At 42.1% G+C, this 25,239-nt stretch overlaps 2 protein-coding genes across 2 annotated transcripts in view; both read left to right on the top strand.

Annotated features, from left to right (window-relative positions):
* Window positions 1–12,532, top strand: part of T265_13190 (hypothetical protein) — a gene marked incomplete at both ends in the record, with an annotated part of 18,170 nt that extends 5,638 nt beyond the window's left edge. Inside the window, 3 exons of the mRNA XM_009167655.1 lie at window positions 6,728–7,063; window positions 8,629–8,747; window positions 12,354–12,532. Coding sequence (XP_009165919.1) covers window positions 6,728–7,063; window positions 8,629–8,747; window positions 12,354–12,532 — 634 coding nt within the window. The remainder of the gene's footprint in view (window positions 1–6,727; window positions 7,064–8,628; window positions 8,748–12,353) is intronic.
* A 10,704-nt stretch (window positions 12,533–23,236) lies between these two features.
* The window catches only part of T265_03214 (hypothetical protein), a gene marked incomplete at both ends in the record, with an annotated part of 6,172 nt that continues 4,169 nt past the window's right edge, over window positions 23,237–25,239 (top strand). Inside the window, one exon of the mRNA XM_009167633.1 lies at window positions 23,237–23,356. Coding sequence (XP_009165897.1) covers window positions 23,258–23,356 — 99 coding nt within the window. The remainder of the gene's footprint in view (window positions 23,357–25,239) is intronic.

The following is a 25,239-nucleotide window of genomic DNA, read 5'->3' as shown; positions in this document are numbered from 1 at the left end:
AATCAGCGCAGGCCAATTGGGCAACCGTGTTCGTACCAACACTTTCATTGTCGTGAACTCGATGATGGGCTACAAAGCCAGCTTTCGATTTGCAGCACTTGCCACATTCCTCACACGTGAACCCAACGAGTCTCTCCTGTGTACTGGTTGGAACTGGTGCGGAGGCGCCAGATGCTTCGTAGTATACATTGTCGAAATTAACCAGTGCATTGAAACCAAACGGGATGTTTGGCCCTGTCTGGAGTTGCTGAACTCTTAGCTCACCCAGACAGATGGCCAGGCTGCCCGGTCGGTACCACGAGGAGGTAGTTCAGCTCGCCGACTACTACTACTACAACTACAAACTTGTACTAAGAAATCACCAAAATGCTTCGGTTTCAAATTTAAGTATAATGTCCCTCGATGATGTTTTTGGAATATGGAATATGATATAATATGAAACTTGTTTGCTTAGAGAACTTAAACAGCATATTATCCCATAAATTATTTCGATAATATGTGACCGAAATTCAAACATTTGAGCAGTCTCGTTCGTCATGTGATTGGCCAGAAATATGTGCCAGTAGTTCGATTATGCCACACCAACCAATATGTTTACGATTCATCTCGTTCGTGTGGGAGCTCAAATTGCGCAAACCTCCCAACTGCGCCTTTTTAAGAATTTTCAGAGTATCATTCACTCTGTCAAAAAAGTATCTTCTTACTAGGAAACGGGTATCCAATGTTGTGTTTTTCCTGTAAATATCACTGGAGCGGTTTGGTCTGTAACCGGTAGCGCCGTTGTTGACCTTGCTGTTTCTGACTGCAACGGATGTTTTACCTCGGCATTTGGGTGCGAAAAGAAGTCTTCGCAAATAATACATGCCACCACGGCTTTGAGAAAAATGGCATGCGACACCTATAATAATGTATCGTAACACTGCAATGGTGTAGAAAAACCATTTGGACGAATCAGCTTGAAGATAAATGTGTATGCGACAAACGAGTGCTCCTCAGATACCACGCTCCAGAATCCTTTGAAATAAGTTGCCACACACAGTCACATTGTTGCTTTTATCGAATTTTGACCCGTTACTTTTTGACCAAAAAGAGCCTGAATGACTTATTGCGGTTGTTAACTGGAATACTAGTTCGGCAAGGTTGTCACTGTAGGTTATCGCCAAATTTCGCTGTTGTTTCTAAAATGACAAAAATGACAAAATGACAGATTTGTGAATTGCGTACAGTTGAGGCCGAGTCATCTTATTTAAGCCCATAGTTATAAATCTGTCTTCATGTGCTGATGGGTCCTTTGATCAAAACTTCCTTCTCGGCACTTGCACTTCCCTAGATTCTAAATAGCTGAGAAACTTGTTCCCCGAACAAGCATTCTTGCTTTCTTCGTATAAATCAGTGATCTCTGAATGACCATAGCGCCTTTTCGTTAGACCTCAGGTCCCATTGTTTTTGCGGCGGCTATTCTGTACTTAGCGATTAATTTCTTTGTATACACAATCATGAGTCTGACCATCCTTGTGTTGCTCTGCCTGAATAGTGTCCTGGTTTGTGGAGGAATCAAAGATGGTCGATAGGCTAGGACATCTGCGTATTGATGTGTGAAAATTCCGATCCGAACTGAAGTGTCTCAAATAATTCCGAAATACCCGTGAACATGTTGCCCAATCAGGTGGGTACAATGTATCGGCTAGAGCAGTCATGCGCAGAACCCATTCACTGTATTCGGGTGTGTGTAAGGGATATATCGCTGGGCCTTCCCTCGTTTTTCACACAGTGAGAATTCGCGGATGGCGCATCTTGTAATGGATATACATTGGTTTTCAGGTTTTGTCCAAGGAAACATGAAACAAAAGCAAATTTGAGTCACTATTGGAGCGGATAAATTGTCCTGAGTTCTAAGAATTTCAACCTATAGGGAGTACGTTGACGGACAATGTCACCGCACACACAACTTCACTTTGTAGTTTACTCAGCAAGAGTACACTGGTAAGCAAGTACACGAACCGATTTCATGGGATATGGAACGTTTAAATTGTACGTTCCCTTTTGTTATATCTTAATGGGATTGTAACGATTTCAAAACACCCACGTCATGGAACCAGATTGTACATGGAACATCGTTTGTGATAATTTAACAAGCATAAATACTGTTGAATTTCTACTGTGTGAACGTGTGCAGCACCGGAAAAACTGAGAACAACCAGATTCAGTATCTCTGATTAGAAGCATAGCAAGATTGGGTTTCTAGCTACTCGGCTGATTTTGTACCATTGCTACAAAACTCCATCAATATTGTTTTATTTTCCTGGATCATTTTGCTAACCATTGCTCAGTGAGTCAGTTTTGTGTCTAGCTGAAAGTGAAATAACCTGGCTGGCTTGAACACCTAACGGACTGGAATGGGGAATGCCTTTATTACCATTTTCTAGTCTTAAAAGATAGCAGGAAGTTTTTGGAACAGCTTCATAAGGATCACAATCAGAAATAAAATGACCAAGACAGTGTGACTGAAAGGATCACAGGGAACTCGTTAAATTGGAACAACCATATAGAAACATATGAACGCCAATCTCACTCGAAACTAAACGCGTGCTTTCACAGCCCACAGATTTTGTTTTGGTAGGTTTCTTATAATTTTTTATACCTCATGACGCTATATGTAGAGGATGGAACGAATAAAGTTGTCGAATCCAAAAGTGATCATTAGTCCATTCGATCGCACGTTATTTGTGACGAGATCATTAATTTGGTAGTCACACACACCCTGGGCACGTTCGCAGTGAATTTAGCTCCATTTTTATTTTCTAAAGCGAGCAGATTTGAAGTGGAAAATTACATTCTCACACCAGCCAAATTTTGACACTATCAGTTGACAAAATTATACACGGGTGTGGAGCACAATATCCGGATTATCGAATATTATGCTTGAATAAATTTTGATGATTCTGGCCGCCATATTTTTTCCACTAAATTGCGGGCACTGAGTGTTGGAGTGGTGTACTGCTGGTGGTAGCTTCGGGCGCTGTCGCGAAAACACACTGGTTGTAGGCACATGACAAAAGGATGATAGCCCCGTTTGTATCGCATGTTTTACTGTAAGCATACGCACAAAAAGTCGGCGCGCACGGTGACTGTTATTCAGTTACATCTTACACACAACACAGCCAACGTCTATAAAATTGGCCTTCCAGCGTCTGCCCCAGGATATGAGCGACAGAGATAAACAAGGGATATTCCGTCTTTAACAAAACGCCTAGAATTTTCTGTGCCCTCAACACATGGTTGAATAGGATGTGAGACCACCAAGAAAGTGCACAAGTGTTCTCACACCGTGATTTGACTGATTATGTGAACTGTGTGAATAATTATTTACCTTCAAAACTGGGCTTATGATTAAGTGATATGGGTTGGACAAACGGATGCCACAATATAGATATGTTGCAGTGAGATCAGTGTTTCGTGTTATCCAAGTAACACATGATAGAATTAGTCCAGCTTGGAAGAAATTCCCAGAATTCCCAGAAGGTCTTGCGTCCACTCATTCCACATTTTTTCACAACTTTATATACATGCCCGATTGTGGACGATTACATTCATTCTCCTGAATTTTCACTTCTGTGGGTTAGAAAACATAGGCAGGGAACCAAATAGGCCATTTAGATCCACACTATTCACTGAATCAAGACGCATTTACCCCAATTAATCCACCCAGTAGATAACGTAAACCTCTCCAGTCAAGAGGGATCACTCAAGATTCGAACGCAACCAAAGTCAGCAAACATCCAACAATCTGACCAAAAGTGTCCAGAAAAGGTTTGCATGCATAAAACTAAGTTATTTAGGATCAGTTCGCAGAGGCTGCTTGAAGTTGGACTGATCCGATTAGAGAATTCTGACAAGAATGCAATTATTGAATTGGTTGAGTTAAACTAATTGTTGACCTATCGAACAGTTCACCTAAAATAATTATTGCACTGTGCACTGACGGGCTATGTGAGCGGAATATTATCATGATCATCATTCACAGCGGCACAAGAGTAGAACCTAGCAGCTTCACTGCCTTACAGTCACGTCGGTCTATTTGAATAAAGATTTAAACTGGAGAAAAAAAATGGGGAAGGGAGAAATGCCTAGAGTTAGCCTGCGACAAATACCTGAGGTACCTACACCTCCAGCACTGGGCCAGACAGTCCGAACGTCACATACATCGATCTCCAGCCAAACGGGGTCAGGTGAGCCCCCTCCTGGAGGGTGAACAACACCACCAATAAGCAAACTTCGTTATATCCTTCATTCCCTTCTGTCATGTCAAATTCTGTCCACCTCTGCGTTCCCGCCATTTTAAATTAGATATGGAAACAACACTGGTCTTGGCAGGCGGAATCTAGCACGCGTAACGCATAGTTCAGCTTACAGCACCGGATTCATTCACTGAGTGAAGCACCGTCTGCTTCACAAAAGACTCGATGACCCACTCCGAGTTTACTGGTTCCAGCCGATTCCAGATATACTCCTGGGACATCGTGGTTATAGACATGAAGATGTTTCAGACCCAAAGTAGCTAAGTCTCGCACCTATAAGACTGTACGGCTATGTGGTTGGACCCAGTGTATTGCCACNACTGCGTTATTCCTTCATTCCCTTCTGTCATGTAAAATTCTGTCCACCTCTGCGTTCCCGCCATTTTAAATTAGATATGGAAACAACACTGGTCTTGGCAGGCGGAATCTAGCACGCGTAACGCATAGTTCAGCTTACAGCACCGGATTCATTCACTGAGTGAAGCACCGTCTGCTTCACAAAAGACTCGATGACCCACTCCGAGTTTACTGGTTCCAGCCGATTCCAGATATACTCCTGGGACATCGTGGTTATAGACATGAAGATGTTTCAGACCCAAAGTAGCTAAGTCTCGCACCTATAAGACTGTACGGCTATGTGGTTGGACCCAGTGTATTGCCACAATTGGTGCAGGTTGGAAGACGCAATTCTGAATTTCCAGATTCCTGTGTCCCGTTCGTTCGTCCCATTACTGTCAAAGCAACACAACTTCGGAGATATTCATTTTGCGCTCCACAAACTCCAGTGTCATGCCTTGAACTCTTACGGAATTCATCAAGGATTGCGCGCCCCGCAACATGGCTTTGCACTTTGTGAGCGCGAGTGGAATGTAGTTATCCTTACAGGTGCCATACAGGTGCCTATATTAGTTATGGGGAAAGCTGTGAGTCACGCAGATACACTGTGACTGAATTCATCAGAAAGGATAACTTCGTCAAAAGAATAAGTAGCACAGCCAAAGCAGGCCATCGGACCATCATGTTCGTAGTGATGATCGTGGAGGCCTCCACAAGTACATGCAGTTTTATGTTGATACTGATACGTCTCCCTTCGTTTTACAAACGACGCATCTAGACGAGTGTTGTAACTCAATGCTCTAAGGTTATCCGGAGCACGTATAGGTAGCGCTGGTACTGTTAGGACGCTCCCAGACATGGGAAAAGTACATGTACAGAGAGTGACGCATCCTCAAGGTCACCATCGGTACGACACGTTTGGAAAGCAGGTGTGTTGGCGGAGCCCATTACGGCCGTGACCCCAGTTCCCTGTCTTCTCCCTATCGCGTAGTCTGGCAGGCTCTGTGTAGGCGTAACCAATGGACGGCCACCCACGATACAACAGGTACAGAGTCACAGGCTGTATTTTTCTGAAAGCCCAGTACACATACAACCTGAGAAAAGGCATGCTTAGACACACATCGGAACCAACGACCCACAACTTACCGGGAATCAGATACTTGGTTCACTGTGAACGGGCATGAATAATGGTGCACCATTTACATTCGAGTAGGTACGGGTGTGGCGAAACACGTGTGCAATCGAAAGGCTTAGATGTAACTGAGACTGACCGCCCTCGGCAACTCACCTGGCAAATTGGTCTCCAACAGACAAAAGATTGATTGGTCAGTTCCACCCGGGGTGTATATCTTCGGTCACTGTGCCTACTTTTGCAACAACATTACCAATTTTCATCCGTGTTTGGAAAAAATAAACGGTTCACATGATTTTTTGTAAGACTGAATTTAGAACTGGCTTTCGCATCTTCCGATGGGATTAACCACGCAGTGAGTGGACAGAACCAGCTGCATAGCGTCTGCGTCATCAAACGTTTTCCAGGGTATTTTGCCCTAATTTATTGAGACAATTCCACCTACAACGTCGAGAGCTTAATATAAGTTCCGTCGTTCTTGTAGCCTATCAGGTAAGAGTTTCCATCAATATTAGTCCTCCTTGGGTATCAAACAGTACATGAGTAAATGAGTTTGCAACTCATCCCGGTTTTCGGAAGGTCTTAATGCCCACCTGATGACCACAAGAACGGTGAAAAAGGCAGTACGCTGGCAAGGAGTTCTAATCAACCTCATAAGTAGTGCTGTGTGGAAAAAAATACCACGATATCTTTATTATCGTCCACATTTAAATATGAGGGAGATATATTCACTTGAGGGTTACCAAAGATAAGGGTCTCATTTGATGTGGGTTTCCATTAATTCTGCTTCTCAATCATAGATACCAAATACCTGCATCCAGTCAAAAAACTTGTGGCAGTTGGAATGCCATAAAAGTTGTTAAAAGAAGGAAGCAGAATTAAAACGCATTTTATCAACCAACCAACAGCGCTATTTCATACTTCCGACTTTAAATGGATTTTCGATTGCTGTTGTTTTCAGTGCGGACGAGAGACTGAAGGAAATGCGTGATGCAATGGTGGTTGTGCAGTACGACGGGAGTATCAAGTGGATGCCGCCAGCAATTTTCAAATCCAACTGTAAAATCGATATCAAGAGTTTTCCGTTCGACGAGCAAACGTGTCACATGAAATTCGGCTCCTGGACATATGATGGCAACCGGCTCGATGTTTCATTTATTTCAGACGAAAAGCACATACTACTCAACGATTACACCGAGAGTAACGAGTGGGAGATTATCGCTAGACCGGCGATGCGTAATGTCAAATACTACCCATGTTGTGTGGAACCATATCCAGATCTAACCTACTTTTTATTGTGAGTTGCACCAAATTAATTCGGAAACTTAACCAATTTGTATTTTTGCATCTAACTGATACAGGTATGGGGAAATCCAGTTAGGATTCAAACTTTCATTCTGGGTTCCAAAGCAAGAAAACTGATCCTAGGACCCCAAACCATTTTTTTCAATTGTGTAGCACTTTCTAAACATATCCATATCTTGTCATATGCCCAATGGTGTGCCCGCCTTACTCAGCCGTTTTAGTGTTGGTTTCTAACTCAGTAAGTTAGAAAGCCCGTGTGCTGCGAATTAGATCACATTTTAGTTCTGCTCCAAAAGCCCTTCACAATTTGTTAGAGCTCACTGGTGGGTAAATCACTGAAACGTCAGCGAACTAGCCCTCTGGCTGTTACTGTCATCATCAGTTCAATGTACTGTGGTTCCCTGATTTTTATAATCTGTGTCTGGAACAACATATTTCATTCCGTAGTTATTGTTGTTCATTTAGTTCACCTAATAGACGTGAGTCTGGAACAACGGTTTGGTTTATAAATCTACGTCTTCTTAGATTATTCCCTAGACCCTTAGCGGCCGATAGGTTTGGCTAAAGACAGTTAATCAAGGTTTCTCTGAGGTATTCCACTCTGCATCACCATGTGCATCGCTCTAAGACCTGGAACAATGACCGATTTTTTTTCTGTGTATCTCATCTCAGACATATGCCTGGGGCTCGGCGAACTGGCCTTGTCTTCCAACAGAGGTGAATTGTGGTTAGCTGTCAGCGTACAGTGACTTTTTGATAATTTCTCTTGTTCTCGAAACAGCTTTTCAGTCACTATTAAGAGTGTATTTTCAACAGCGGCTATATGTAAATGAAACCGGCTAGGACACTTTGCATAGAGGCACGGGCGCGGTGTTGGCGTACAACTCATCACTTGTTGTGCTGCAATAAATGTCTGTTTTTCCAAAAGGCCTAAAGCCAATGTAAGAGAGTCACCGTACGTTCACATTTTGGCATCGTGATTTGAAACTCTTGCTCTTTCGCTCTCGGTTTTTCGGTAACGTTTGGTCGCATCACACGTTCGGGCAATTCTGTCGTAACTCCTAAACAACTGTTAGAAACAAGGCTCGGAAGTGCTGTTGCTACCCAATGTACTACCCAGTGTTAGTGTACTGCAGACCAAAAGTGACGAATAACCGTATTTCAAGGGGCAAATCAACCATTAATAGACGTGTATTAGGACCGAGGTATTAGGTCACTGAGGTATTACAACAACCACTGGTTTTCACCAGGCTTTATTCAGTCTCCCCATGAACTCTGAGGACCTCAGTTAGTGTTGTCCAATTGGCATACACCTGTAGTTCTCTTTCTGGATGATGTTGACTTAAGATCACCCTTTGCAAGATGAGATGAATAACGTATAGCATGAAGTAGGACAAACAGCGTACACAGTCTATCCTGGTACTGAGACATGTGGAGCGTGGAATATTTGCTGTTCGAAAGTTGTGGATTAATGGCAGAATAGTGCTTGATAACTGGTCGGTGCACTTAAACTACTCATATGTACAAGCTCAACATTTCGCCCTTTTTCCTCAACAGCCTGCGAAGGAATGCGGCCTTTTTCTCCTATATCTTGGTTCTTCCTTGCGTCCTGCTGTCCTCATTGACCTTGGTCATCTTCTGGCTCCCACCTGAGTCTCCAGCCAAAATGGTCTTGGGTAAGTCCTGCCAACAATATTTTCTGCGGATTAAAATTGATTTCTTCCTTCATGTAGGACAGATCAAGTTTTACGCCGGTGAAAACGAGGTTGTAATCCATTACAAAGAAATGAATGGTGATATGGTTTAAGAAAGCATCGTGTGCATTCCATTAATAACAAATATGTAGTAAACAAAAATAGGATTTGGCCTTACTTCAGTGGAACTTACAATCATATTTGTCTCCCTTCACCGACACCAATGTAGATCTAAGCACCCGGCCTTGGTCAGTGTTGCAGCGACGTACTATATGGGTAAAACCAGCGCACGACCTACCGTTATTTGGGATGATTTCTGCAGCTACCAGGAGCACAAACGTCTTTGTGGGGTCGCCAGATGTTTTACTTGTACTTCTGAAATCACCGTGAATGAAGAAGCATGAAGGTCTATGCGGATACAATTGAGGACTTCATGGGATGTGGTAAAGTATGCAAAACCAAACAGCTCATCAATGCTTGTGACAACCACTAACAACTGTCATCCTTTGCACTAAACCAGTTCCCAGAGAGTGCGTTCGAAAAAGCTGATAAGATGCTAAGAAGGCCGCTGAGTTCGGAAGCAATCAACAATGTACAACTAAAGAGCGACAAATTGACTCATCAGAGAGTTAGTTTTATGCGTAGGTAGGAAGCCTCCAGCAGATGGACTGTGGAAAAAAAAACGAAAAAAAGACAGTTCTTAATGCAAACTTTTCCCCTGATTTCAGTGTGTGCTTGATCACAATCAGTATCATTAAAGGTGTAACTTTGCGCCCTTGGATAACGCCTTGACACATAATCAAAGCCAGTCAGTTCACAGAAGCACAGCGATCGTATCCGCTCAAAGTCTCATTATCCTGTGGGCAACGGAATTCGTAACGTGGTAAAAATGGTGGAATAAGATGGGTTTCTGAGCTCTCCAACATATATTGAGAACGGGTCCTTTTGTCACCAAAACTTTGAGATTCTCATCAAAATTTCCTTCATCTGTGGCAGATAAATCCAGGTTATAGGCCTTGGGACCAGCAAATAAAACGCTCAAACTAAACGGAAAAATTGTTCACATCAAAGTTACGTGAGTGAGACTATCCAGAGCAACCGCTGTCTATCACATTTGGATAACCATTGTTTTGTATTCTCTGGGAGACACTAAAAATCACCATTTGTTTCCTTTTCATTCGCTCTTCACAACCATTTTGTCTATGGATGCTGGTTCTCGTTGTCACAACTGTCACAACTGTGTTCAGACCACCACAGTTGCATCTCTTCTTCTATCAACTGTCAATTTGTGAATTCATCTGAAATGATAGACAAGGACAGCGAATTAATTCGTCGAGTTAAGCTGTGAGAAATGTGCTCACGCGTTCACCGAAAAGAGGGACGTCGAGTAGAACAGTTGTACCTTGATTGACTTTTCCCATTAGCAACAGTCTTTCCGTACACGGTCAGAGGATGAACGAGACAGGATAATACAACAGGGAATTAGGTGGATTTAATTCATGAAAATATGAAATTACTCCAATAAATTTAAAAATAATGAGGAGACTCTAGGGCTGGTGGTCATCATTCGTCTTCCACTAGCCTATTTCGAATTTCGTTACTAAAAACCTAATGAACTTGTTATAAACGAGATATCAGCATCCGAGGAGAAACATGGATGGACTAAGAGTCAAATGAATTGAAATTTTCGGTGTAATTAAAGACTACTGAACTTCATCAGTAACGAGAACGAACCAAATGGATAATTCTAGCAAGAAACAGACTAAGCTCTATGAGCACACACTATTGATGCTACCTTAACACTTTAGCGAGAGCAATGGCATTAAGGAACTTTGGCGATTCCAACTATCAGAAGGGAAACTTTGGTTCGAAAGTCTGTGGCACTAGTTACACAAAAGTGAGCATACTCATAGAGCAAACTTCAGCTGTTCACATTCGTCGCGTCAACAATGATGCAAGTCTGTCACTTATCGGCACGGTGCAGTGTCAAACTTCACCAACCGGACAACGGCGAACGGAATGCTGACTCGGTAGTGTAAGCTGTCCTCTCATATCGAGGCCAGTCTCGTAATTTTGATTGTTAGTACGATCACACGAAAGTCACTACAGAGCAAGGCAGGACAAGCTCACGAAACGGGACACGAACAGACATGGGTGAGTAGGTCAGCTGCGTTCTTTAGCCATCCTATGGTTTTATAGTCCTAAATTCGTGTAACTTTGTGCAGTGAATTGAAGGACTCGTGAATTCGACGGCTGCTGGTGAGTTTTCTGTGAGGGAAACTAAAGCGTACATCAAGGTGAGAGTCAATGAGCTAGCCGATTTACTTGAAATTCCACAATGGATGTTATTATTTTGGAATCAGCTGATACATGGAGTTAAGGCAGATGCTGTAAACCATACATTTCCTGATGCTGTGTTTACCACCTAATGGGGTTGTTCGTAGGAAATGAGAAACTAAGTCACCGTAAAATAGTTGGGTATGTCTTGGTTCGGTGGCTTATTTGCGTCTAAAGTGCTCACCTCGCCCTTCTATAATTCCACGGTAAAGAACAAGAAACCAGAGGTTATCTTACGCTCTAGGATTGCATTTCCCTGTGATTTCATCTTCTTTACTGTTGTGATCAATTTTACCTATTTTATCTGAGCTGAGGAGCAAGAAGTTGGAGAAGTGCCTTTAACTGAGACCATTGTTTTATGACACCATGAGATTATTATTGCAGCAGACCAAAAGAAAATCGAGTGGCATCTGCGAAGGGTCTATCCTTGTTGAAAACCGTTTTGTAATTTGAGTAGATGAGTAGATGATGAGATGACTGACAGGTCTCTCATCAGTAAAGTTTAGCACTTCAGCGGTAAAGTTCAATATCACCAGGTCCTCACCTGGAGTTGCACCAGATCATCCCACCATGTACTGTGGTTTCTGAAAACAATCATCGTTTTGCGTCAAACCTGTACGCTTGAGTTGTGGATATCAAACTTTAGGTCCTTTCAGCTGTTTTATCCACACTTTTATCATAACCATAGCGGTAGCCACAGCCGCTCGATAGAGCCCTCACTGAAAAAAGCTCTACACGACAAGAATTTCTGTGTGTGCTGCGGAGTTAAGAAGTAGAATGAGGCAGAGGTTAGGTATTGTTTGCCGAAATGAACTATTTACCCCAAGTGACAATGAAGTTCAATGAAGGTTGTTTTGATATACTCATCAATGGACAATCTTGCAAAACCAACTAGCAATACGGCTACGCAAACCACAGATTCCTCGCATAAGCCGGCTTAATTGAGAATCGGTCTAATCGGAGAATCCCACCAATTTGGGGATGATACATATAAATCACACCTTTTGAGAGAAAACAGCTCCTGGAAGGAAGCAGTTTGTTTTCCTTGAGGGGTTATCCCCATGGATTTTCTGGGATTCCTCTGGATTAATCATAAGCAGCTGGTTTACAAACTCAACCTTTAAATCAGCCAATCTTTTACTCCAAAATTGTTAATGATTTTTCATGCTCATATTTGAAAACTACTTTCCTGTAATGAGTAGAAGCCACTAAGGGTGTGCTCAATTCTCGTCTTTTCTTATTTTCCCACAGGAATGAACATCTTTGTTGCATTCTTTCTGCTGCTACTCCTGCTGGCGGATTCAACTCCACAAGCTTCAACCAGTGTGCCATATATCGGTAATTCATTGTCTCTGTTCCTGTTTTTGTGCTTAGCATCATTTGGGCAGTTTATGTCCATAGAAGTTTTCATTACAGTGCTCCCCTCTTAGTTAATCTTCCTAGCACCTCATCAAAAATATTGTTTTGGCTGTAAACATGAATGTTCATCCAGGACACCTTAGAGGACAGCGCACACTGCAAGGTCGAGCCGTCGCTCTAACGAGCAACGGTGTAGAACAAAACCTCATAACTTTGCAGTTTGTGTGTGTATCACTGTCCCATATCCTGTATCAGTCCTGTTTTAGTTGAAAATGATCTGAATATTGATGTCAGAGTCACCGTCCCAAATCTGATTATTCCAACCGCATTGATCGCAGCTTATAAGCTAATGCGAGTAATACACACCTTACCGACTGATCACTGTTATCTTTGATTTATGCTGGATCCCTTTCGTTTCTCTTGATGAGAAATCCGATAAAAATACTCGGTGCTTTTATTGTCAGCGAATCTTGTTTGTCAGTTGTGAAGCACACGTGATAAAATATACAGCCGTTTATGCTTGTGAATTTAAGATTGATGAGTTGCTGCTCCTGAACACCGTCCGACTTTGGTTTTCGTGGTTAATCAGTTGGAAATATTCCGAAACTCTTCTAATGACAGCCAAGCTGATTTGGTCACGTGATCTTACTGTAACTCGGTTGGTTGAACGAACATAGCGGATGGGTAGGCATAGAATAATGGTAATGAATTGATTGATTGTCCACATGCAAATGATTCGGTGCTGCGGAAGATAATTAGATCAGCTTTATAAAGACAATAGGATTAAATTGTACATAGTTCTGTGCTAAATTCGGTTTTATTACCTGAACACTACTCATGGTCTGTGTGCTGTGCACTCCACGTTTGGCTGACTCTATTTGGTTTTAGGTTCCCAGCCTTACTGAGGATCTAAAACGCATGAGCTCAGACGGTAATATTTCCACACATGGTCGAAGTTAACTGTCAGTATACATGATTTTGTTCAGGGAAAAAACAAACGGCAATTACCCATAGGAGCTCCATTGTCACCAAAGTCAGGCGAAAAACGATAGAAGGTTCACCTGAACCTGAAGATACACGTAAGTGGATTTGTTAGTGGGAGACCACGGAGACGTCCTAGAATTATGTGATACATCGTCCCTCGGTGAGCTCTCAGTCGTTCTCACATAGTGAACGGTACGCACTTGACACGGGTTCTGTCGTTCCTCTTTTGGATGGATGACACCAAAAGGTTGATGCAACTAGGGCCATCCGCAGAAACCACGAACCACTTCACTAGCTAACCATGTGATAATAGAGACCTCACTGTCTGGAAAGGAATACACACCACACTTTTACAGAACCTGATTTTCTATCACCATCGTTAATCAGCGACTCAACTCATGCTAGGAGACATGGGCCGCGCACCAGTGCACTCGTACAATCGCAACCTATTCTCAGCACAGACTGCAGCAGCTTACCTTAAATCGGGCATCTTATTTCCAACGAAATGATTTACTGATTTTGTTGCCATACCAACTTAAATAAAGCAGGTTTTCTTGCAGCTGACTTAACCTGTGTTTGTTCCGTAAACAATGCATTCTTCTGGTTGACTTCACAGAAACAAATAAGGCCTATCTAATTAAATTTACTGATTTAGAAGGATCTCCTCTTCTAGCTAGTTTCCAAGTTTAAACACAAGTGAAGTACCACCAAGTTAAACCAGTTCAACGTTAAATCCATTCCGCAAATTTTGAACGGCTAAAATTTCGATGAACACGACGCAGTAAACAGAGAAGAACATGCAACATTTGCAGGATACAAAAAGATGATATGATGCATCCCTATTTTCGGATTGGATGGGCTTACGTTTAATAAACAGGCTGGCCAAAAATTGATCAACAGCATAATACAGATGTGTTAGCGGTACACGTGTGTTTTGATTGAAATATTCCTAAATTCCTACTTTGTATCGGATAACAGCTTGGTGTTCAGCAGGTCAAAAAGTTTGAGAAATTAACACAAAAATGCGGACGAGGCACTGAATAGGAAATTTTCAATGGGTTCATTTGGAAGTGGAAAAAAACATGATGCGAAAAGAACTGAAGGACAAGGTATCTCATGTACTACTCAAAAGGTTGGTGAAAATGTTTCCACAGTCCACGACCCGTTTGGTCTTTGTTTTGGCTCATCAGGTTGGGGTAGTCCCCTATTTTCCATCAACCTTATGTTTTACTTGAACCAGAATCTCACGAAACTGGCAAAATACAAATAATTAAAACAACACAAACGGGAGATCCAGTTGGGTTCTAGGAGTATTTTGCCGTCAGGGTATCTAAGTTTCTCAAAGACAAACTGAATATATTCTCACTCTCTAGTAAGTCTGAGGGGAAATGAATTTGGTGGCGATTAATGAACGAAAGATTACCGGGGACGTTCAGTCGCTTCACCGTAAACAAAACGAGTTTGGGAGAACGTAACCAGGTGGCTATGTAATTAAAGTTACTTCGAATGTGGCGGAAAGTCTGAGGGCAACCAACATCCATATGTCAGAGAATGTAGTAGTGGGTGGTATGCACAGAATGAATCATATCAAAAAAGAATACACCCTGAAACACACCAGCGTCTATGAATGATGAAGAGGACTCTGAACTATTACAAACCGCCAACTGCATATGACTCCAGAATTACTCCGGAAATGTCAGCCAGTTGTCGCCAGCTGAATTAGTCGCGTGATCTGCCGATTAGGAACTTCAGCAGCGAGTTGGCTGTGTAGGATCCCTCAAATTAGTTTTTACTGGGAATTTGTGAGATGTATATTTAGCGCATTCATTATGTCGTCCTGAGACACAAAAGCATCCACGATTCGGACCACAGTGTTCGTTCCAATCATCATTTCTCACAGAACGAAAGAACATGAGAAATACAGTTATTTACAATCTATTGGACAAACGCCTGATATCTTGAAACTCTGAATGGAGTACGTAACTCAGTCAAGACTAGTCCATAAGTAAGAAAAAAGACATCATATCGGGACAACATACATTGTTAAATAGGGATCAGCAAGCGTTCTTCTGTGGGTATCGTTGGATGACAACAAGTTGACTGCGCAGATGAAGAGAAGAAAACTGGGAGTGGCAATTGGTTTGGTTGCCAACCTTTCGCCGTAAAACTGATTGCGCTCAGACATCCTGCGTTGGTTTTGATAAAGCTTGCCGAATACTCCACTGGGTTTTCTCGGCTATCTTGTTAAGCAATCTAGTTTGATAACAAAGAAGTATTAAATAAGGGAGTGGAAATTTTCATAGATGGTTTTGGTCAAAAAGTCAACAAAACAGAGTTTGGTCTGATGCGTTAGTTCGCGTGTGAACTTGGACAGCTGACTTATGGCCATAATAAAAAAACAAGGGAGGTTAATTGCCAGTTGATTGTTAGTGATCTGAACCCACACGAAGGTCCACAAAGTTGCACAAATTCTATCACAAATAGATGTCTGCGTCCCCACAAAACTCGTACCGTTCTGCAGATATCATATCAATAGCTGATTGCGTGAACATCCCAGTCTGTGCCCATTTATCACCCCCCCTTACACCGCTGGAATACCATTAGGCTTCACGTTTATTGATCAAACGCTGAAAGAGGACAGTGAAGGAATAGGTGTGTGTTTAATATTGAGTCACCTCGTCGTGACATGCCGCTTTCTGCGGCGTTTGTTCTCGATTCCACGATGTGTAAGGTTGAGTCTTTTGAAAAGATACCTCACTACGTGCCCAGAAGCCAGCACACGTGCGTCTGACTTCGTAATGCAAATGTAGAAACCGTTGTAGGGTAACCGCTGATCTTGAAAACTGTCAGTTCTGATCAAATATTTGGCACGATGTGGAGGAAGATTGTGAATCACTTCAGAAATGCATCAAAAGGACGACCACCAGGTAGTTTTGATGTTTACTTTATATTAATTTGTCATCACTTCATAATAAGCAGATTCGACACACAAGAAAACAACAACGTAGGTGATTCCATAACAAATGCTTAAACTTCCAATTTATTAGGCTATCGATTCGTTGATCCTCAATTCAGTACTTTATCAATTAGTGTGTGTTTATTTAATCGAGCCATCATTTCATTGGGTAATTCTAAGTTTATGTGGTATAGCCCATTTGGAACTCGCACAAATTCACGAAAAGCAGACGCATCAAAAGACCATTATTGTGGTGGTTTCACCATTTGATCAAACTCTGTTTACAGTACTGTACCTTACTTGCGGTCGTATGCAAACCGAAATAGGAAGTCTATCTGGCACTATGTCAGAGATTTGATAAGGCATGATTTATTCGAAATATTTCACTACTCACCCCTCAGAAATATTTACACTTAAACCCATCACTGGTACTTGCATGTAGGTTAGTTGCACGCTTATGCTATGGTTCGGGAAAGTAGCTGCTTAGAAAGCTGAATACGTTTCTCCATTAACGAACTGCCCAAAAACATCGACGTATGGCAGAAGCTAGTGAGATAATCGGAATTCACCGCTGTTTAATGACTGAAGGTTGCCAGGTTTCACTATGGATGGACTTTTCCATATTGTCTGGCATTGTCCAAGTTCATGCGACCTTACAATGTAACTGAACTTAACTTGACAGAAAAATCATTCGTTCAAATAATCAATGTTTATGTCCAGCCCATGGTTTGATGACTTGGAGCCAACATATTTGACCGAATGAGCAGCCTAAGCAGATACCAAACATTACTGAATCGATCATTGGGGTCACCTAGTGCTACGCCCTAAAGACCAGATATAATATTGCGCATCGACAAAGTAAAAGTTGACCTTTAGGAAAGGTGTCATCCGGGGTACGCAACCGGAAATCGGTTTGGAAGGTTCTTCTGGACAGTCAGCCTATTTTCATGTTTGCATTAGAGTTGACCGGTCTGTGTAGCATTCTGGCGAACCACCAGTTAGCCTGGAAATCTGCCAAGGCGAAACTAAAACGTTGGTGTCCCACGGTCGTCTTCCAAAGGATAGCTGGGCTGGTAAACTAGGATAGTTTCATGAATACAGTATTACGGGGCACGCTTCGACCTTTTCGAAGAAGGCACACTAGAAATATGTTGTTTGGTTCGTTCTCGGATGGAAGTAGACCAAATGTGAAATTTTGCAACAACATTTTGCGGGCCTTTGATTTATTTCTATTGAACTGTAAGAAAAGTACTAAGGCAACATTACCAAAAAACAGAGTATTGGCAATCTGACAATACAGTCCTCACTAGAAGATTCATCACACAGATAAGTTTATCTACGACATTCGCTGTTTCATCCCCATTAGTAATCATAAGCCTTGGATACCTTGAACTCGCAGCCATGTTTTTAGAAACCGTGTGGTTAGAATGGAGGAGAATCCCATAATTTGTGTGACTGTTTGGCATAGCAGATCAGGTTGGGGCAGTGTAGAGTGTGTAAGTTTTGTAGATTAGTGAAGTACACTCATTGGCATACCAATTTGGTTTTGACGGGCGTCTTACTAGGAACCCACTTGAATCTCTTTTTTATGGTGTTTATGGTGCATCAAGACGCCTCATTTTCCAGCTGGCAGAATATTTGAGATACCGCGATACACCGTATCAGGTCGAGTAGAAGGTTGACGGTAAACTCGGAGACTGCACCTACTTGATGAGCCCCAAGAAAGTCGAAACCGATTTTGAGCTGTCGAAGAGTTTTCAGTGCATTACCTCGATACAGGGTTTGTAGGTATTTATGACGAGCAGGTTTCAGTGGTAAGTATATGTAAGCTGAGTGCCGAACACAGGGAACATCATGGATGTGAGGGGAAAAGCCGTGTTCTATGTTGGTGCAGGTTCACCCCAGAAAGAATTAATGATTATGTCTCACCCGTTAGTAAAGAATATAATTATTTCAGATTGATCTTAGAGAAGACACTGAAGCCACCCGTGGACTCTGTAATAGGAAAGAAGGCAGCAAACAAATATTGTTTTCTGTGATTGGTTCTTTTAACGGATCCAACACAAATCTTTGAGGTGCAGATAGACGAAGTAGTGGATGCATGCGTGAATAAAGGAGGAACGAAGGACGGAAGCCAGTGGGTAGCAGAGTCAAATGAGTTGCGTCCTTTTCAAAATTTACGGAAGACAGTTGGCAGTAGATCAGCTTAAGTCCAAAGGTCAGACAAGTTTCTTGTGAGTGAAGGGTAACCGGATTCTGATAGTCTGTGCAGTCGACTTGATCGGTTCAGGGGCACTCGGTATAGGCAATGCAACGCATTTGACATGATCGGTTGCATTCAAACACACTGGCACACTTGAACCTAAGCTGGGTTTCCTTCAACCACCATTCAGAGCATCGGACTGTGATTTTGTATGCCCTCTGACAACTGGCTTGTCAAACGATCGAAATTCAATGTCCGGTATGAGCACATCAATACAAATGTAAGCTGGTGGCAGACACTAGAAATTTGTCTTTGAAATGAAGCCTGATAGTGGGGCTGGAACTGAAACTAAAGAACAGAGATCTGTCGTATAAGTCAAACCAACACAATAGCTTAGACTTTTGGTGACCAGCCAAGCAACCTTGAGTGGTAGGTAGGCAAGTTTTTCTCAGCCAATTATTGGTTATAGCTCGGCTGTGTATACTCCATATTTTTAGTTTGAATTGTTCCGAATTTTGGTTCTGCGTAAATATATGTTCTGAACGTTTTTATTCCTCTTATATACATTCAAGAGAACATATATTTATTGTCATCTCAGTCAGACATCTAATCAAATTCCGCTTTTGTCGCAAAGGAACAAAGACACCAACGTAAATATTCTGGACTGTCCAGACTTGCTTTTTGTGGGCTTCAATTTCTGCAAACCCACTGACCGTTTAAGAATGAATACATTAGGAAAATTTAGCGGGCCGCTTTACTCACATTCAAGAGTAAACTTATTATTATTCTTTGAGCTGAAATGAAGTTGTGCAGCACGTCTGGTCACCTAATATTATCAGTGGATATTGTCAAATGAATGCAATTTACTCTTAAGTTTTTAATTTTGCACATGAGTAGGTCATCTAGAAAAGGACCTAAAGAAGATCCCATCACAACTCTGTCGACAAAGTTTACTTGCAGAGCCTAACCAACCTTTATGTGTAGAAAACGGTAATAGTTCTTTTAGCCCCGGGTTGAGTATACTGAAAACTTTTGCCACTGGGTGAATTCACACTGCAATTTTTCAGTGAGTGACACACTGGTGAACTGGGACGAAGCGTTGGGATGGTTATGTACCTGTAAATCTTTAAGCTGGTTAATGAACTAGAAACAATCTCTAAATTGAATTAACACCTCTCTGCTCCTTGGTTCTGGTAGGCTAACCAGCTACTAAGTCGATTCGAATGGGGGCTGAACAAGTTGAGAATAAACCCGTTTGGTTAGCCAGGGTTTATGCATTTTTGGAAGAATGTGTTGCTGTGTCGGTTGGTTGAACAATTACTAGTTTAGGCTTTCGTAGTTGTTCTCTCATCTACTTCTTGCTTTCCTCGGCTTATACTTTCCCGAATCTAGGTCTTTCCAGTAGGTTGTTATTCGACCCATCAACGCAGTGAGAACGATTACTCCCTTTTTATCAGGATTATGTGGCAGGCTTTGATTAATTTTTGCGAGCGCTTTAGGATACCAAAGTGTTCTGTTATCAAAATCTGTTTGAGTTTCGGCTTTCAATCAAGACAGTGATTACAGATACTGACCGAGGTCGAAGGCAGCCACTCCGATTCTAGGTGTGAGGAAGAAATGTTTTATGAGTGAATGCATGAAACCGCTGAGCAATATAGCAAGAAAAACAACAAAACTTGTGAATCAGGGACAAAGCCTCAAAAAGTATGATATTCACTACCAAGGACAAGAATGTGTGCAAGTAATTATCAGGAGTGGATAGGATCAGTGTCCGATCGCACTCGTTTGCGAGTTTTTTCTCTCCGGCTTCAGTAAGTTCGACAACCGTGAGTCGAACGTGAGCTTGGACGTTAATGGGATCGGAGGTTTCAAGTTCACCCACACACTCCCATTGTTTTTGCTCCAGTTCAAAATTCTTTCTTGAGGACATGAAGCAAAAGATTAAACTCAGTTTGGATCGGGATTAGATCAGTTCACAACAAATGTCTACTAGTAAGAAGTCAGATTTCTTCACTTATGTTGGTATCTTTCCCTATAGAGACCTTGGTGATTACCAATAGGTTGATTTTAATTTATCTCCAGGATCATGCTTAAGTTGTGGCCTTATCCAAATCGTTTAGACGCGCAAATCTTCACGCCTCATGAGCGGTCCCGTCGGCGACTAAGAAGAATAGCCTCACGTTGGCCAGATTTTTGAAACTCCTCTATAAACTATGGAGTGTATCCCAATCAAAACGTTGGTGAGACTGATTTCAAGTTAGCCATATATTCTCTATAAGAACTTCAAAGAAAATCTCATCGTAAATCGAGTGCAAAGTGAATCGGTCAGATACATTCAGTGATGATACAACAGCAGAAATGACGCCGACCAGGATGTTTCAAAGTTACCGAACGGTGTTACTTTCTGGATGAAGGTATGGTTTGGGGCACGTTGGATCTAAGTTCATTTACACTACACACCGCGAGCAAGTGGCAAGATATTCCTTATGTCGGTAGCTTTTTCGTTATTGCTTCCTTGTGTTCCGGTGAATCACAACCAAAAAGTTCGACGGGATGAAGATCCCCAAATATGCCACCCATTTTCCAATTGGAACGAATGTTGAGTTGGCGCTTCCAGTTTCATCATAATCTTACTTCGGTTGGTGCTAATCTGCCATCGTCCCATATTTATGTGTATGGTGAGGAAGTTCGTTTGCAAATACGCCGTTTAAAATAGAGCAGAGCTTCCGCACATGGTGAAAATTCAGGTAGCTCCAAACGAGAAATAGTGGAATTTTAGCGGCTCATCCGGAACATAACGCCACTTACGAGGTCAATATAAGATCTTCGATAGCCTACCACCTACCTCACTCTTCTTTGGGTCCGTTAGATACGAATATTCCACTAGTTTCCTTATTTTCTAATTGTGTTAGAAGTAGCTGAAAAGTCACCAATGGCCTGCCCAACACTGACTGTGTTCGATCAGCTTCGAAATCCACCTGTGTTGCAGCTGCCTTGCAAATAACGACTATCCGTCACTTACCTTTAACACTCATTTACCGGTTGTTTGTGGTTCTCAGCATTAATTCATGCCGCTGAACTCCTCCAGCTCGTTGGACCACGAACAGACGAACAAATGCACCTACATGCGGCAAAATAATTTTTATCGGCCTGTCATCAAATAGACCAATTTTTAACGTTCGTGCTACTCGTAATTTTCTGTGTGGTGACCAATCACGACAACTATCCGCTACGTATGAAAACATATGAGAGGCAGACCGGCTGCTGACAGTTCAGTGGTGCTGGGCATTTCCTCGGAAACAGCTGAAACCCGGGAGGTCGCCTATTCAGCCATTGTGGACGTATCAAACTAACGGTTATCCCAGTTATCCTATAAGTCATATATGTGTCGACATTCTTATTTCCCTTGAATTGGGATCGGATCCAGCGCTCAGTGACGGTGTGATCCACTTTATTGAACTGTCCACTGCATGTTGCTGTTTGACTTGAAGCAGGATATTCGTGGCACTGATTAGTGCATACCTGGTGAATTTTTGTAAGCTCCTCAGGACAGCTACTCAGAAGCAGCCTTTTGCCTGTCGTTGATACAACATAGTTGAAACTAATCTAGTCCATCCAACTGATCGTGCTGTACAGTGTATACCATTTGCCTGTCAACCATCATGAAGCAGGTGGCAAACAAACCATTGGGTAGGCGGAATATCGAGGGCTTGAATATCTGTCTTGGACTACAATATCAACTTCCTATGTGATTGGTTTCCCAGCTAAAGAGGTCGGATTCCCACCTCTTTCGCACCAAGACAATGGGAATTTCAATTGGTTCAGTTGGAGTCCGTCCCTAATATTTATAAATTCGTATGAGTAAAAATTGTCAGTGTCTGAGGACGTCTTCCAGTCAGTTTTCTAACTTTATTCAATTTATAGTCTACTGCAGCATTATTGTTTAGTCCGACAATGTCATCACATCGGTACGCGGAATGGTGCAACCTGAATGATGTTGAGTAGTAAGGGAAAAGTGAATGAATGGTAATATAGACCATATGAGATTCTGAAGCAAAGTGGGCGTCCAACATCAAGTTAGTTTCAGTACTCATCAGCTGAGGATGAATTAAATGGAGATGAATTTTTACCAAACATTTTTTGCAAACGTTCCTTGTATGCAGTGACACTGTACGAACGATGTGTAATGGCATTTTCAAGTTCCTTTATTCACACTAAGGAAGAATGTATCAGGCCAATCCAGAGGTTTGTCCTTGCTCCTAAGAGAAGTTCGATCATTTCGTTGCATGGTTTGATCGAAGTTGATCCCAAATAAAATTGCACACCAGCTGAATTGTCTATAAATTTTCATCCCTACTCACTCCATTTTCCCAAGAAAAGCTCAACAATAAGATTCACCATTGTCTCCTATTTATTTGTTTAACTGGACCACTCTCACCTCATCCTAAGAGTCCGATTCGCCCAGCCACATTGAACAGTCGAGTTTTGTTCCACCGGGATGACTCTCACTGAGGAGAGGTCCCTATGGTGTTAGTCTACAACTCTGATTGCCTCTTGCGGGAAATTATACGCGCATGACCGCGCACGTGACCGATTAGACCACTAGTCTCACTTACTGACTTTCTTTCCTCAGGCTACTACTATTGTCTCAACATGATCCTGATCACTCTGTCTTCGTTCCTCTCGGTCATTGTGATCAATTTATACTTCAGAGGAGATCGCCGTAATCGTGTTCCAAGGTGGATCATAAAAGTGAGTATCACCTCAACCCCTAAGACTTATTCATTTTTTGAGTCTTTGACGAATTCAGTTTATTCCCAATCAATGAATTTAGGAATAAAATGACTTAGAAAACCTAACTGTATGCAAATGTTAACTAACTACCGCATATTGGGTTCATATATGTTGAACGAAGTAAAAAAACGTGACTGATTCAACTGGTTCGCAAATAATTGTTTTTTTTTCAAAAAAGGCAGATTGTTTCGGGTACAGTTTTATTTCACTGAGAGCCCAGTTGTAGAAACATAGCATGAAGCGCAGTGTAGTTTTAGCTGCACCGAATTAGTACATACGTTGAAGATTAAATGGCGAAATTCAAATACCTTCTCAGAAGTTTGTTTTTTGCCGCATGTGCCCAGTGGATGTAGAAAGTTAAGATTTTTTCAGGATTCAGTTGGACTGACATTCATTACAAGGATGACCTGAAAGGAGATTGAATGGCAGTCTCTAGATGAAGCTATACTTAGTGAGTTACTCACAACTAGGCGACATTTAAACGGCGATCTGTATGATCATGATGGATGATATATACCACAGCTGGGAATTGAAGAATCTCTAAATTAACCCACTCTAGAACATCAGAGGAAGATGCCTTTCCCACATCTAAGTCAACACTTCGTTGAACTATACAAAAGTCGTGCAGTGCAAATGAGTAGCAAGATAAAAGACGTTAACTGAAAGCTCCTTCGAACCTTTGTATGCAAAGATATGCATCTTTTTCTTAGGTCAAGGGCTAGTACGGAAAACTCCGCAAAAAACAACCAAACCAGCTGCAATATGCTAGCTGACAGTCAAAATATCGTTACAATGACAGCCAAATGTTGAAGCCAATGAAGTAAGCTGCCGAAAACTGTGCTGACAACTCGGAAGTATCGAGCTACCGATGAGGAATTGCGGAAATGACAGGGTAGTCTTTCTTACTAGGTTTAACCTGTGCATAGTCACTCATTCACATGCACCTTTGCCAACACCAACAGTAATATGCATTAGTATGCACTGGCGCTTGAGTATCAAACTCTATTCAAGGAAAAGGTACTAGAGAAGAGTGGAGAGAGAAAGTTTGGGGAGCGAACACAAAGAAACCTTATGTCGTTAGGCAGATGATTGACTCAGCGTCATTCGCAGTTTTACTTCAGCGCACAAATACAAGCAAACACTAGCTAGGCAGTCAGGCTAGAAATCGAGTGTCACTGGGGTCAGTTGCGCGCCACACCCTGCAGAGTTTCGGTCTGACACAAGTGGATTTACAGCACTCAGTTTGACTGGGTGACTCTGTTTAGACTTCCGTGTCTTTCGAAATTCCTTCTAGGATAGAGGGTGGAAGGACATGCGTGGTTCATGTCCCAACCACCCTGAGCCGATAAGTTTAATCTGCTGGTCTGACGAATATGATCCGTTACCAAATGCCCACTTAAACACTAATACTCGCTGCTACTCATGCTACGCGGAAGCCAGTGATCAAAAGTTTCAAGACGTCTAAAGTTTTCGAATGGAAGGGACCAAGTTTCTTAACCACAAATTAAGGCTCTCTTAACGTTGCCTTGTAAACGCAAGCCAATGGCACCAGGAAATGACACCAGAAATGATGCATGTTTTTTAATGGTGTCCACACACTGACTTTATCTATTTTAGTAGGATCACGGCCCATTCAGCTGCTGATATTTGTGAACCTATCAAAAAACTAAAGATTTTGATTCTCAAGTTCCAAAGAAGCACAAGAGAATGGGAAATCCTGCAATACAAAAAATTGTTCAGCTGTAGCACCCTTTCGGTGCCTAGCTGCCATGCCACCCGAAGGAAGCACGAGGGCTGGGATACTGCCAGGTTGCCCAAGCCTAGACAGGGGAAGTCGAAAG

The sequence above is a fragment of the Opisthorchis viverrini genome, assembly GCF_000715545.1.
Source record: "Opisthorchis viverrini unplaced genomic scaffold opera_v5_44, whole genome shotgun sequence".
NCBI classification, from domain to species: domain Eukaryota; kingdom Metazoa; phylum Platyhelminthes; class Trematoda; order Opisthorchiida; family Opisthorchiidae; genus Opisthorchis; species Opisthorchis viverrini.
This window is presented reverse-complemented; position numbering and strand designations above follow the sequence as displayed.